This window comes from Sinohyriopsis cumingii, chromosome 5 (assembly GCF_028554795.1).
Source record: "Sinohyriopsis cumingii isolate HCF-2022 chromosome 5, ASM2855479v2, whole genome shotgun sequence".
Taxonomy (NCBI): domain Eukaryota; kingdom Metazoa; phylum Mollusca; class Bivalvia; order Unionida; family Unionidae; genus Sinohyriopsis; species Sinohyriopsis cumingii.
The window spans coordinates 57212251-57228517 of NC_142965.1; the positions used below are offsets into that span (position 1 = coordinate 57212251).

At 35.9% G+C, this 16267-nt stretch overlaps 1 protein-coding gene across 4 annotated transcripts in view; it reads left to right on the forward strand.

The window, feature by feature from the left end:
* Window positions 1-4277: 4277 nt before the first annotated feature.
* The window catches only part of LOC149799227 (uncharacterized), a 71897-nt gene continuing 59907 nt past the window's right edge, over window positions 4278-16267 (forward strand). For 2 of the 4 annotated variants that reach the window (XM_089958498.1, XM_089958501.1), the window contains exons 1-2: window positions 4278-4533; window positions 11372-11465. In XM_089958498.1, coding sequence (XP_089814624.1) covers window positions 4370-4533; window positions 11372-11465 — 258 coding nt within the window. In that variant the 5' untranslated portion in view covers window positions 4278-4369. The remainder of the gene's footprint in view (window positions 4534-11371; window positions 11466-16267) is intronic. The other 2 variants (XM_089958499.1, XM_089958500.1) reach the window with 1 other exon arrangement.

A 16267-nucleotide genomic window follows, 5' to 3' on the forward strand; every position in this document is an offset into this window, starting at 1 on the left:
TTCGACCACACATTGTTTGAACTAGCCCAAACCACACTCACACACAGAAGCAAAGGTCAGTCCATTTTTTCTGCCTATACCGCCCTCCTCCTAGTAGAAAAAAACAAGCTGACTGAATCTCTCGTTTTGGAGCAGTTTCCGAATCTTCTGGAGTGTGGAAATTGTGGCAACCTGATTATTCTTGGAGATTTCAACTTTCACTTTGGCTGTCCCGGAAACCCAAACACATCAAAACTCATAGATTCTATTAAAGTTTTCGACCTCAAATAGTCAGTTAACCAACCCACCCATAAACATGGTCACATTTTAGACTGGAGTCTTCTTAGACCTGATGATAACATTCTACGGTCCTCCCTGGTATCCCATCACCTTGCATCAGATCACCTCTGCATTAATTACCATCTTGACGTATCAGTCCCTAACCCTCCACCTTTATCTGCTACTTAGAGAAACCTCCGTATGATAAATAGAACCAAACTAATGCACGATTTCCAAGCAAACCTAACAACTTGCTTACCTCATTCAGCAGAACAACTCGATAACTGTCTGCGTTCATTGCTCGACAAACATGCCCCAGCTACCAAGTGCAGAGTATCAATTCAAAAGTGTTCTCCATAGTATAGCAGTGTTAGGGACCAGCTTCTCACTGCTAAAAGAGACCGCCGTAAAGCTGAGAGGCTTTGGCTTTCCACCAGACTCACTATTCATAAGCAAATATATGAAGTCGCTAAGAAGAATGTCACAAATGTAGTCCATGCAGCGAAATCAGCCCACTACACTACGATGATCATAGACAGTTCCAGCTGCAAAGAACTCTTCGACATTACTAACAAGCTAATGTCAAGGAACAAATCTACACCACTTCCAACTACCTTCTCTCCAGTCGACCTTCCGGACATGTTTGCAGATTTCTTCCGTGACAAAGTACAAACCATTAAAGATAAGCTTGACATCACAATTTCAACTGACTCGTCGTCACCATACAGTTGGGACACAGAATTTGAGCAGCAACCATTAGCGGCATCTGAACCTATCTCTATGCATTTCGTACGTACAGTCCTGATGAAGAGTGCACCAAAGTCATGTGAACTTGACCCAATTCCATCATCACTGCTGCTTGAGTGCTTAGATCCAGTATTGCCTTCACTAACTGATATTATTAATACCTCTCTCTCATCTGGGGAATTCCCATCATTTTTCAAAACTGCCATTATTAAGCCTCTGTTGAAGAAACCAACACTAGACCATAACGATTTAAAGAACTACCGCCCAGTTTCTAATCTCCCATTCATATAAAAATCTTAGAAAAGGTTGTTCTATCCCAGTTTGTATCTCATCTGAATTCAAACAGTCTTTTTAGCAATGTACAATCTGCATATCGCCCTTGCCACAGTACTGAAACTACTCTTCTATAACCAGGTAATGACATTCTCTCTGCTTTGGATAGCGGAAAGATTACAGTCCTCACCCTCCGTGATTTGTCTGCAGCATTTGACACAATAGATCATGATATATTACTTCACGTCTCCAGCATGTATTTGGCATTCATGATACAGCCTTACTGTGGTTCAAGTCCTACTTGGTCAACAGGACACAAACTGTATCTGCAAATGGAATACACTCCAGCCCAGTTGATCTATGTTGTGGTGTTCCACAGGTGTCTTCTTGGACCTGTTCTCTTCATTCTATACGCTCAGTCGCTCTCAAGTGTCATAGATCATCATCCAGTGTCTCACCAATTGTATGCTGATGACACCCAAATATACAAATCTAGCCACCCAACTGAAGTTGATGCTACCATACAAGGTGTAGAGAGGTACGTTTCTGATGTGAAATCATGCATGACATGTAACAAGCTGCAGATGAATGATGATAAAACTGAGGCCATTCTGATCACAACACAAAGACTATCTAATTCACATCCTTTACCTCACACAATGAATATCAGCAACACCAACATTAAATTCACACAATCAGTACGAAATCTAGGTGTTACTCTGGACAGTTCTCTCACATTACACCAACATGTCATGAATATCTTTCAGTTGATGCCGCTAAAACACTTGTATGTTCATTAGTACTTTCAAGACTTGACTGTTGTAACTCACCACTGTCTGGGCCATCTTAATATCTGCTCCAGAAACTTCAAAAAGTTCAAAGCACAGCTGCTCGGATCATTCTTAGAGTATCATGATCAGAGCACACCTCCCCGCTGCTCTGTACCCTACACTGGCTATCCATTCGATCCAGAATCAAACACAAAATTTGTTCTCTGTGCTACGTTTCACTGTCAGACTCTAATCCAACATACCTATCTGACCTCACCCATGTGTACACACCAGCATGATATTTTCGCCCCTCTTCTGACAATCGAATATTCATTATTTCCACTATGAAAACAAAGTCATATATACAGCGTTCTTTCGCATACCAGGGCCCAGCAACGCGGAATGAATTGCCCACTGAACTTAGACACAAAGACACAGTAATCCCATTCAAGAGTGCTCTCAAAACTCACTTATTTCGACTGCAAGAACAAACTTAAAGACCTAATAATGTTTCCTACCTTAAATATTCTCAGCATGTTTTTTTTAATGTTTTCTAATTTCATTGTGTGTTTTTTTTTATCATATCATTCTATGCTTTTTTATCTGATAGGTGTTGTCTGATGTTGTAAAGCGCTTAGAGCTTCTAAAGATTAGGCGCTATACAAAGTCCTCATTATTAATTTTATTCATTATTAAAATATTTTCTTAAATATATATATTTTTTTGCCACTGAACTATATTTACATCAACACTAGGAGGGCGAGCGTGAGATTACAAAATCACGGCGTGTCCAAAAATGATATAGAGGTGCCTAGTACCAAAGCACTCGCCAACTTATTCTGACAGTGTGCATTTATGGGTTTCCATGACTAGATTTTCTGGAAAATGTTAGTATTGAATATGACCTTAATTAAGATGATTCTTAATTTATGGGCACATGTCAATGTACACGCTTTAAATCTGGAACTCTATTATATATATATATATATATATATATATATATATATATATATATATATATATATATATATATATATATATATATATATATATATATCTTTGATCGAAATAAAAATGGAATCATTTTTATGTATATTGCCACTCTTCCGCCACTACACATTCACTGCCTCCTAGATGGACAAATACACGTACACCATCGACCTTATACCATTAAAATGTGAAGGTATTGCTTTGGACAATGTTGAAGGAGTGAACGGATACATACACTCACACAGACCTTGATAAATTAAATCGTGCGTTGAGAATACCACGAGCTATTTGTTATTTCAAGCGCGGTGAAGAACTAACGAAGGATATAAAGAATTAATAAAACAAGTTCCAGATAAGTTTTAAAACAAGTGGCAAAGGTTTATAGCTTTCATAATAAAAACGACTCGAGTAAATGATGGGCGAAAGTCAATCACTTAACAACGTTATTAATCAATTGATGAATTAATTAACAAAATATAAATAGATAAATATGTATTCTTGGAATAAATATGAAAAGCACGATTAATTTAGTATTTATTGTGAATATTAAAATATATGTCAAACATGGTTATGAGTATCTTGTCATCAAACAGAAATGCAGCCAAATATTTACTATCACACATGGCAATCGTCATAATAATGTATCTTTCATTTCTTCCCGGTAGGGAAGGTTGCTTTGCTCTGGTGTCTGGTAAGTTTTCAGTTCTAGCATGATCGTTTTTAAACCAAAAAAATTTCCTGTGGGTGGGGTGGGGTTGGGTGGAAGAAATGAAATTCTGCTCCTTCTATGAATGCCACCGACCAGTCCATGACAAGATGTTGTACATTTAGTTCAGAGGACTGTTTGGAGGTAGGCATTACTGTCATATTTTGCATGATAATTATGCTTTCTCTTTTTTCGATGATACTTTTTTGGTTGTCAATTGCATTCAAGATTTAGATGACATTACAGAGAATGCATCCGATTCCATATTAATTTTGTAACTCGCGTGATAGTCGGCAACATGATCGTTCGTTGGATGACTATTGGGGTATTTCCCCAATTATCCGGTACGGTAGACTGTTCCTCTAATGTATTATTAAATATGGAATGTAAATGCAAATTTATTTGAAAACCAGGCTAATAGTATTGCACATTGGCAACTTCGACGTCAATCCTTAGTCTGGTTCCATGAACACTCTCCAATCCGTTACTCTTCGTCGTCATAACGAAGAATAATGAAGTGGGAATGAGGTTAGGGAGCCAGGCTAGTCAATCCTATGCATACTTTTGTTTAGCAGAAATAGCCGAGAGCGTTCCGGTTGCGGTAAGGAAGTCGGCGGATTACAAAATGGCAGCGAATAAAAAAAAACAGGACGAAAAGCATCTTAAAATGCTACGGGATATGGTGGCACTGCCCAACAATAAAGAATGTTTCGATTGTCACCAGCGAGGACCCACATATGTTAATATGACAACAGGATCCTACGTTTGTACCGCATGTAGCGGATTGTTGTAAGTTTTACTTTGGATGCTGGGTGGGCTTGATGCGATGATCAGATCTGACAGGTGGTTTCTTATTGATTGAAATCACATCGTCTGAATAGCAGTTTTTGTACATTCCTGTCACTGACGTTAACAAAACCAAACCCACGAAATGGAAGGAATTGAATTCCCATAGTATTCTATCTCGTAGTGTTCGGAATGATGGGTGAATGTTCAAGTGCAAGTCACACTGATTATTCGGCGTTCCATTTAAAATTTATGTTACTGAATGTTGGAAAAAATCTTACATAATTATCTTTTCTGAAATAAATATATGTGTGTGTGTGTGTGTGTGTGTGTGTGTGTGCATGATATTGGCTGCAATGTTGACCTTAAATCCCGGCCCATTACAGAATTGGTCCATAGACAATTAAGAAATCATGAATCTCATGATTTTTTTGTAGTCATACAATGTAAGACATAGCACAGGCTGGTTTCGTTTTAGTGCTAAATGTCTTACTATCCAAATAACGGCCTTGTAGAGTGTTTCGATGTCGTGGACATCAGGAAAATCTCACATTTGGCAGCATATATTGCCACTCTTCCAATAATTTATGTGCAGTTAATATACTTGTTGTGTTGACTTTATCCTGGCGGAATGAAAATATTACACTAGCAAATGGACCCATTTTCATGTTTCTATTGACAATGACATACATTTGAATTTGTTGCAGTGTGATGGTAGTTGAGGTATGCCAAAATATGTTTAAGTAGGTTCATGAGTCGGATATGTTTCTTGAACAAAACGAAACGTTGCTTTACAGTTCCAATAGGCATAATATATTTTTATGTTTTGTTAAAGAATAATATTTCAACTTAACCAGACTTTGGCATTCCCAGCTTTCATCACTTTCCAGTCAACTGAAATGTAGGCCAACGAAACTTGAAAACAGGTGCATTTCTTTTGTGAGAATTTGAATTTATTAGAGAAAAGACACAGTTGTGTGAGATATTCCTGAGAATTTGACTTTCTTTATGATGTTAGTCGACATAAAAACACACTACACAGCGCTGTTAGTTAGGCAGTAAGACCCTGACGCCCAGAACATAAATATCAGCTTCAAGGTCTTACATATAGGTCTAGGAATTTTGGTGACCCTTACCTTTGATCTTATAACACTTGTTGTTATTGCTCCAGTGCTAGAAATCACTATAAACTGCCACACTACAGACTTTATAGTGATATGACAGAAAAATTATTAAAGCTATGTTAAAATTCCAAATCACACACACACGCACACTCATTACCCACAGCAAATATTGAAATAAGAAAAAACTAACAGACAATACATATTAAATATACATAACATTGTGTACTTTAACATTGATTTTGCTTTATTTATTTCTCAGGGTATATATATAAATCTTTCAAGGAATATAGATGTTTGAGGCTTGAAATGTAGCGAATAATTGCCATTTAATAGTGTTTATAATGAAGTTATGAAAATTACACCCATTACTGAAATGATTGGTACTGAATGTCTACCTAACCTGTATGACTTGTATATTAACTGGATACTAAAAATCATACACAGATGTCTGAACAAAAAGATATTGTAAGATTTTTAAAAAATTTAAATATTTCTTCACAACAGACACATTTTATATCCATATTACTATTATATAAATTGAAGACCAATTGGAAGAGCACCCAAAGGGCTGATTTGAGGAGTACAATTTCTTTATGGGCTGAGAATGTTAGTGAGCTGATTCATCAGTTGGCCAAGTAATCCCTGAATCTACTGCAATATGTCTAGTGTTATGTTCAGCCATCGTTATAATTTGTAGTAAGAGATTTAATCCTACATACAGCCCTGATTGATTGAATCCACAGAGATCTCGGAAATGCTTAATTATGTATATTTCCATAGTATAGCAGTGTTAGGGACCAGCTTCTCACTGCTAAAAGAGACCGCCGTAAAGCTGAGAGGCTCTGGCTTTGCACCAGACTCACTATTCATAAGCAAATCTATGAAGTCGCTAAGAAGAATGTCACAGATATAGTCCTTGCAGTGAAATTAGCCCACTACACTACTAAGATCATGGACAGTTCCAGCTGCAAAGAGCTCTTCGACATTACTAACAAGCTGATGTCAAGGAACAAATCAACACCACTTCCAACTATCTTCTCTCCAGTCGACCTTCCGGACATGTTTGCAGATTTCTTCCGTGACAAAGTACAAACCATTAGAGATAAGCTTGACACCACAATTTCAATTGACTCGTCGTCACCATACAGTTGGGATACAGAATTTGAGCGGCAACCGTTAGCAGAATCTGAACCTGTCTCAATGGATTTCGTACAAACAATCGTGATGAAGAGTGCACCAAAGTCATGTGAACTTGACCCAATTCCAACATCACTGCTGCTTGAGTGCTCAGATCCAGTATTGCCTTCATTAACTGATGTTTTTAATAGCTCTCTCTCTCATCTGGGGAATTAAAAACTGCCATTTTAAAGCCTCTGCTGAAGAAACCAACACTAGACCATAACGATTTAAAGAACTACCGCCCAGTTTTTAATTTCCCATTCATTTCAAAAATCTTAGAAAAGGTTGTTCTATCCCAGCTTGTATCTCATCTGAATTCAAACAGTCTTTTTAGCAATGTACAGTCTGCATATCGCCCTTGCCACAGTACTGAAACTACTCTTCTATAACCAGGTAATGACATTCTCTCTGCTTTGGATAGCGGAAAGATTACAGTCCTCACCCTTCTTGATTTGTCTGCAGCATTCGACACAATAGATCATGATATATTACTACATCATCTCCAGCATGTATTTGGCATTCACGATACAGCCTTACTGTGGTTCAAGTCCCACTTGGTCAACAAGACACAAATTGTATCTGCAAATGGAATACACTCCAGCCCGGTTGATCGATGTTGTGTTCCACAAGGGTCTGTTCTTAGACCTATTCTCTTCATTCTATACACTCAATCGCTCTCAAGTGTCATAGATCATCATCCAGTGTCTCACCAATTGTATGCTGATTACACCCAAATATACAAATCTAGCCACCCAACTGAAGTTGATGCTACCATCCAAGGTGTAGAGAGGTGCATTTCTGATGTGAAATCATGGATGACATGTAACAAGCTGCAGATGAATGATGATAAAACTGAGGCCATTCTGATCACAACACAAAGACTCTAATTCACATCCTTTACCTCAAACAATAAATATCAGCAACACCAACATTAAATTCACACAATCAGTACAAAACCTAGGTGTTACTCTGGACAGTACTCTCACATTGCACCAACATGTCATGAACATATGTGAGGCTGCATATCTTGAGCTGAGACGCATCAGCTCAATTCGCAAATATCTTTCAGTTGAAGCCACTAAAACACTTGTTGTGTTCATTAGTACTTTCAAGACTGGACTATTGTAACTCAATTCTGTCTGGTTCATCTCAATATCTACTCTAGATACTGCAAAAAGTTAAAAACACAGCTGCTTGGATCATACTTAGAGTACCACGATCAGAGCACACCTCCCCGCTGCTCTGTGTATCCTACACTGGCTATCCATTTGATCCAGAATCAAATACAAAATTTGTTCTCTGTGCTACATTTCACTGTCGGACTCTAGTCCAACATACCTATCTGACCTCACCTATGTGTACACACCAGCAAGATACTTAATGCTTCTCTTCTGACAATCATATGCTCATTATTTCCACTATGAAAACAAAGTCATATGGACAGCATTCTTTTGCATACCAGGGCCCAGTAACATGGAATGAATTGCCCACTGAACTTGGACACAAAGACACAGTGATCCCATTCAAGAGTGCTCTTAAAACTCACTTATTTCGACTGCAAGGACCAACTTAAAGACCTAATAATGTTTCCTACCAATTTTTTAGTGTTTTTCTGATTTCATGTTGTTTGTTTTTGTAATAATATTATTATGTTTCTTATCTTATAGTTGTTGTCTAATGTTGTAAAACGCTTAGAGCTTCAAAAGATTAGGTGCTATACAAAGTCCTCATTATTATTATTATTATTTGGACACCTATTTTTGATCTGGGATGCAGACAATCACTGAGGCGGGAGTCCTTCGTACGCATGTAATAGGTGTGCGGCATAATTCAAAGACTTGCCAGTCCTGCTTCAGCCACCTGCTTTGTCGGAAAATGTGTTGATCAATTAGCTGTGCTGATATTTACAATAACAGAATTCAGTGACTGAAAGACCTCTTGATATACATACATGTTGCCATTATAAGAGTACATCAGAAAGAAGATGATGCAATAGCTGGGCGGCCAGTTTAAAGGCTTTGACTGGCGGCTGGGTGGGAAAATGTACTGATATTTACAGTGATTGTATTCAGAGTCAGAAAGACCCAGAGATGTACATGTGGTCATCTATAAAAGTACATCAAATAAACAACTTTAGCTTTTGTTATTGTGTTCATTTCCGAATGTATCGAAATAAGTAGTGCACGAAAATCAAGACATGTTGAGACTTAGACAAAATGCCATTCGTAAATTTCAATAAGTATTTTGGGGTTAAACAGCAAACTTACGTAGATTTTAACGAGATTCACAAGAGTGCTAAGCTGCTAGAATTGATAGCTTGGATAGGACAGTAGCTAAGTGTAAGAAAGTGTGTGATGCCTAGCTTAGTGTTTGGAATAAATCCTTACTTGGATTGACAAAATTCAATATCACTCTGATGTATGAACAAGAGCTATTTAAGAGGTACATTGACTGACCCTACTTTTTTTTAAATGCCCTCGCCTTAGCCTGGTTAGTTCTAGTGTTTGTAGTGAAATGTATTCATCAAGACATCAGTAGCTAGGCCTACTTTTGATATAAACTGCGTTGACAAACAAACTCTTGCCCATTCACAAACATTATGTTTTGATAGCTGATTGACCATTAACCCTTTTTCAAGTAAGGTAGCAACTATCAATTTCCTCAATGATACCCTTTGATGATAAAACATACAAACATGTTTTTTAAGATCAGAATCGGTGATCTGGATATATATTAACTGCCTCTTGTACACTATTTCGTCATAAAATTAGTTGAAACTGTAAGTGAACCAGTAGGCCTAACAGGAAATAATGGCGGACTTCGTTAAATCTGGGATGTAGCAGTTTATTAGATTGTCTGTTTTTGTGCGTCATCGGGCAGATATTTTCAGAAAAATATACAAATCATTGAAAGCAAAGCCAAGATATTATTTTATTAAAGATTTAACTTTAAACTTCAAATTATGTAATTCAGAAACTTAGAGGACAATGCTATGTTGTGGAATTCGCGAGATGCGCTTTAAAGTCTTAGCTGTTTTCCGACTTGACATGTATTTGCAAAAATACGGGGGAAAAACTGCAAGTCAGATACTGTTTAACCATTGCCTAAAATTACTACAAGGACGTAGACAATTAAATAAACAATAAATTTGCAATCCTGTCAGTGGACTGTTGTAATGAAGCTATATTAAAGTGAGTGATTACATTACGGAAACCTCTCCATCTAAAAATATATGCATTCATGACTGTGTTGATTCTGTAGGAAAGAAGAGACTGCAACTTTTGATGGTGGGACTCCTTTTTTTTACCAAACTGGGAGTCTTGTACTCCTTGTTTTAAAATCCTAGCGAGATTTCTGATCTAGTGGCAGTGTTGATCACATGAAGACTTAGGAATGAAAATAATTCGAGAGAAAAATTTAGCATTCTACAATAACACTAATTTCTGATTTATACTTTTGTAACAGTATGAAACATTTTGATTAAATGTCACCCGGGTCAAATACAATTCTCAGAAAACTTTCTGCACATTTCTGTAAAGGTTATTTGCACAAGAAATTGTTATGGAGTTGAAGAATAAAAGTCCAATTTAAAGAGATTTCATTTGTTATGATGTACTAAGGTCTGGCCTGTGTGACTTCACTTTATACTTTTAAAATCACATTATAAAGAAGTCACCTTAAAATTGATACTTGCTTAGTAGACACATGTCAAATAAAAATCGATTTGTGAATAGAAATTTGCTTACCAAGAACTTTGCTATTTTCATTCTTTTGCAGCGAAATTAAAAATATATTTTTTTAATGTGGATTTTGCTTTCCTAGAAAAACACTTCCATAATGTGTTAGATATTATCTGATATGGTAAAAATTATATGGATTATTTTTATTTACCATTACCTGTCATAGTCAAATGCTTATCTTTCAATACTTTTCCATAAGGAGAAGGTTACCATATTCCATCATCCATGGCAATAAAGTAAATAAACAATAGAAACTGAAATGAGTCTTTTGTCTGCTATGGAAATTTCAGCATAACGATACAAGTGAACACGCAAAGTTCCATGGCCCCACAAACAAACTGTAGACTTGAAAAACCAACAAAAATGCAGCACTTTATGTTGGATGGACAAAAAACATATAACTAGGATACCTTTATATCTTTGTATAGATGGATGTTTTATGTTTACTGATGATGAAATTACAGTGAACAACTGAAATTAACAAAAATGTTAAAAATTTTGTCTTACGTTGCTAAGAATATAATGTAGCAAACTGTTTTGAACAAATTCAAATCCTAAGATGAATACTTGGATGTGCATGGATGACACTTGAGAGTAAAGGGACATAATATACCCTGGCAGAAATTTGCAATAGGTAGCAAATGTCGCAGGCTTTCAGTAGCTAACAAGAAAACTTCTTCCCAGGGACCTGGTATCAAGTTCAAAGAATCTTGTAAAATATGGACAGATTTCATTTCATTGTTCTTAAATATTATTTACATCCTAGATTTTGACCCACCATTTAATTCTGTCTTTCAGGCGTGGATTAAATCCACCACATAGAGTGAAGTCAATATCGATGGCCAGTTTTACACCAGAGGAGATGGAGTTTCTTAAGTGTCATGGAAATGAGGTATGCATGGATGTTAATCTTTACATGATCTTTGATGCTTTCAATTTATTAAGGGAAAGAACTCATGTTGAGCACAATTGAGGCATAGATATCACTTATTGCTGAGTCATTGTCAAACATTTCTTGTTTATTTATGGTGATTGGATTAGGAACCATGAAGAAAAGTGGTGCATTCTGTCAGTTATTTTTTCTTCTAAACAGTTTACTTGAAATTGACTAAACAGTGTTTTATACTTTATACTTGTCCATTTGGTAACCATGGTAGTATGCTTTGTTTCTTGTCAGTGTGGTAATAATGGTATTATTCTCACCTACACCCACCTAGCTTCTTGGAAGGGAATCAGAATATGCAGTTTCAAATATTTAAGATAGAATTTATGTTATTGATTTGGGTTACATTTTTTTTGTTGGTGGGTCCAGTTGGGGGGAGTGGGTGGCAATGGTCTGGGTTTGGGGTAGCTGGTAAAACGACAGTTACTACAGAATTAAAAGAATTCAAAAGGCATGATTGACCACTAGACAACTATGCTAAAACATCTGCTCTACAAAGAAAGTTTAATTGTCTGGTGATGAATTCCTTCATGTAGTTCTAAAGAAGATGCATAGTCCAAAGAAACATATTTGTTGCTTTTTAGCTTTGCTGTTATCACCAAATCGGATCAAACCAATCTCTTGCTGAAAATTTCAGTAGTAATTTGTTAATTGTGTTGTCATTTTCATAACTTTCGTTCTTATAAATAATTTGTATAGCTGTGAAGTACATCACGTGATACAGTCAATTTTGTTACAGAATGCTGAAGTTTATTTTCACTAGTTACTTTTTTTTTTAGAGCTTATCAGTTTCAAAGTAATGAGACTGAGTTTTCAGTGACCATTCAGTTAAATTCTTTCATTAATTTCTTCTTTGAAACTGGCGGTTCATTTTCAATTGTTATTTCACAAAATATTTAAGGTGTTCTCCAGGTATTTTGTTAAATAAACATTCTTCCACTTAATAAATAATCTTTCTCCTAATTCCATGCCCAATCACTTGAATTAATCTTTTCTTACTTCATCTTGGTTACATAATTAAATATAATAATTACCCGCTTCCTTAGCTGTTATATTTCATACCTGGCTTTTAAAAAAAATACTGCTAGAAATTATATTGTTATCAGTTGTCCATGAATCTTAAAAACCACGTGAAAAATTAAAGTTGTGTGGACTCAGTGGATATGTTCAGATCAATCTAAGACAAAAACTGTATCTATTTTTTCATCTTATGAAAATGGAGTTGTATTATGCAAACTGTTGCCAATTTGTTTTATAGTGTAACCTGTTTTATGTTATGCTGCATCTGTGGTAAAGCATAGTAAAAAAAGTTTTAATTATGTTTTGTCACTTGACATGAAGATATGCACAAAAAGGTGATTAAAGTGACTCTTTGAACTCGTGACACTTGCTCATTCATTTTATGTATTTTTCCAACTTCTTGCTGAAAAAAGGTAATTTAGCACAAATATTACAAGTCCAGAATGGACCATAAATTATTAGTTTAGGTTGCTTGGACACTTACTATCTCTTGCTTCACTCATCATAGTAATTCCTGTTCAAATTCAGTTTAATAATGGAGTTTTTTTAAAAGTTCTGAGAAGGAATGGGGCCATATTTCAATTCCAAACACCCAAGAAGTTAACTGGGAATTTTTCTTAAGATCTTAGACTTTAGTGAAGAGATATGGTGTAGTGAAAGAAATACATCATTATCTAAATTGAAAGACGTGATGAATTTTGGCATGGGAACATTATATAAATTGGAAATAAAAAAAGTACTGTGTAAATATACAGTTCACACATTATGTTTTATGGAATGCCCACATACTCTGGTGGACATGGAGAGAGGGTCAGAATATTAAGTGCCCAATGTGAGTAATCGAAGTCCTCTTCCCCAACTCCATCTTGTGGAAGTCTGTCCAAGATTTTATTGCAGTCATAATGGATTTTATGGCACTCCTTGCTGATTCTGTTGTGTTCATTCTGTGAGTCAATGCAATAAATAAACAGATGGGGACACCTATGGCATGTGTCAATTTCATACATTTACATGTACGAACTATTCATTGGTAACATTGCTTGGTGGTATTTATCAATGGATCAAAGCCAAACACAAACAGAAAAAATAAGAGGTTTTCAAGGATGGTCCTGGCTTTTAAAAAGTTGTCACAAAAAAAATCACCAACCTCAATATTTTGTTGCCTAGTTTCATAAAATGTGGCCAGAGCAAGTAGTGAATATTTTTCCAAGTCTAATGATGTAATAGGCAGTGAAAATTGAAAAAGATGGGATAGTTATTACTTAATTGACAACAAGCAATACAGCCATAATATTACAAAGAAAATCATTACATGACTGTTTTGCACTAATTCCATGGTCTTTGCATCCCGCATCACTGTTAGTGCATAGGTATGACTGTTGTCACCTGAAATAAATGCATCATCAAATGTAAAATATCTACTTTCCTGACATATGCAGTCTCTGTCTCTCTTTTTTAAATAGAAGTATCAGGTATTAAGCAAATCTGTATTATGTATATTATTTTCCAAATAATCGTTTTGTAAGGAAGTTTTGTTAATGACATTTTAATACTAAGACAATAATGTTAATATCGACAGATATGAGCAAGAACACTGGAACAATATCACATGTACATTTTAGATCTTTCCAAAGTTTTGTCAAAAAGAATAATATGGCATTGTATATTTAAAAAAGATACATGAGCTATGGTACGAAATGTTTTTTTCACTCTTAAGCTTGGAAATAATATTTTTTTTTATGAGAGAGTATAAGTTTATTTTTTAAAGATTGTGTGTTCTGCATTGACAGTAGTGCTCTGGCTGTTACTGTTCATGGCCTGAACAAAGTTATTTCAATGAAAAAAAATCACTTTCTGTCCAGACTTTTTTAACGGATCATCATGCATCACCAGGCACTGGCTGAGGAGTGACATACTTTGAATGCGGCCACTGTGCTTGTTAAGTTGTTATTGTAGCCTCCTGACTCGACAGAGCAGTGGTCAGTCACAACAGTCTGTCATATATCAGCTACTGTACAATGTCGTGTTTTGATGTTTTGTTTCTAAAAAATTAATTAAAAGAAGTGTATATGTTTCAGAATATACCCCATCCCCTCCATCTCTCTTTCTATTCCAACCTACCCACCTCACCTACTCCATAGTGTAGGGGTGCATAACCTTTTTCAGCCAAGCGTCAGATTGCATTTCGAAGATCACTCGAGGTCTGCAAACACTAATTTCTTCAATATAGATTTCTGTGTTGTTTTAATTTGCTCTGAGGGCTGGACATCACACATTCATCGGCTGCATCCAGCAGTAGGTGAAAGGAATTGAAGTCTTAAATGACATGAATTAGGGCAGTTCCTAGTAGCTGCATATCAACGTCACGCTTCATTGTTTCAAAATAAACACTGCTGAATGAAAATGTTTCTTGTTGTCACAGAATCAAACACTTTGAAACTGAGAAGATATTACTTTGTGATAGGTTTTAAATGTGCCAAATTTGTTTGTACAGTATTAAAGACTAGTCTCTGTCAGTAACTATTGATGTGATAAACAAAGTGATTTTTATGAAAAATGTTACTTGTGCATCTATCATCAAGCACCAGGAGCGACATTATTTGCTTTGAAATTAGCTGTCATACTTGTTAACAATGGCCACTCAATTTGATTTGTAATATGGACTGATAAACATGCAATTGCAGTGCTAAAAAAATCAGAGAGCCCGATGCCAGAGGCCCCTCTAATTTTAGATTGGGCCCATCCTGTATTCGAAGTGAAGGGCTTGTAGGAAAATAAAATTAATTTCCCTGAGGAAACTTTGCGTTTATGAAATGTGTAAATGTATTTTCAAGGTATTGACATACCTGCCATAACAGAGCACTGTCTAAATGAGATCACCTACGTGAAATTGAGATTTGATTTGAATCCGATTGTAGCATGGCATGTCGTGCTAAAGTTATGATTTAATATTCCCACACCCCCTGACACTGTTGTGTTTCAAGAAAAACACAGTTTTAAGTAATCATCAAACAAAAAGAGAAGAAAAAAAACCCAAAGAATAAACATTACTTTTAATATATGCCTCTTATATGTAGCATATATAAACAGTAAACAGTCCTGATTGGAGCTGATATAAAATTATTACTTGGGTATTTTAAATAGTGGCAATTGAAGATAACACAAGTGTTGTTAGTTTTCATTGCTACGCTGGCATGCTTTACAGAGTAAAACTACATCAACCAGGAGTTCAAAAATTTATTTATGTTGGGCTTTTCTGATAGCTAACCTAAATCGGCTTAAAAAATTAATTACACCTGAACTTCCAACAACAGAAATGATCATGTTTTGTATTCTGTATATGCAGTATAATCTGTCTTCAAAGAAGCGTTGATGCTGTTCACAAACTTGTCAAAAATATACATATGGCTGAAACATTCTCATTCATTGCAATGTTATGTGATTACTCTTATTTTTGTACACACGTCCAGCATCTCTTTGATTTACCTTTAATCGGTTATTCCACTTCCTGATCCTGCCTATGCACATTAGCACAGTGGGCTCATCCACTGCAGCCTTGTAACACATCTCACTAGGTATTGCTAGCCAATTAAGTAATATGTGAAATGGTGGTTTTATACCTGACCACTTGCCTTTAATTGCCGCTATTTAAACTGCCGAAGGGATAGTTTTCCATCAGCTCCAATCATGACTGTTTACCATTTATACAGGCTACATATAACAGGCATAGT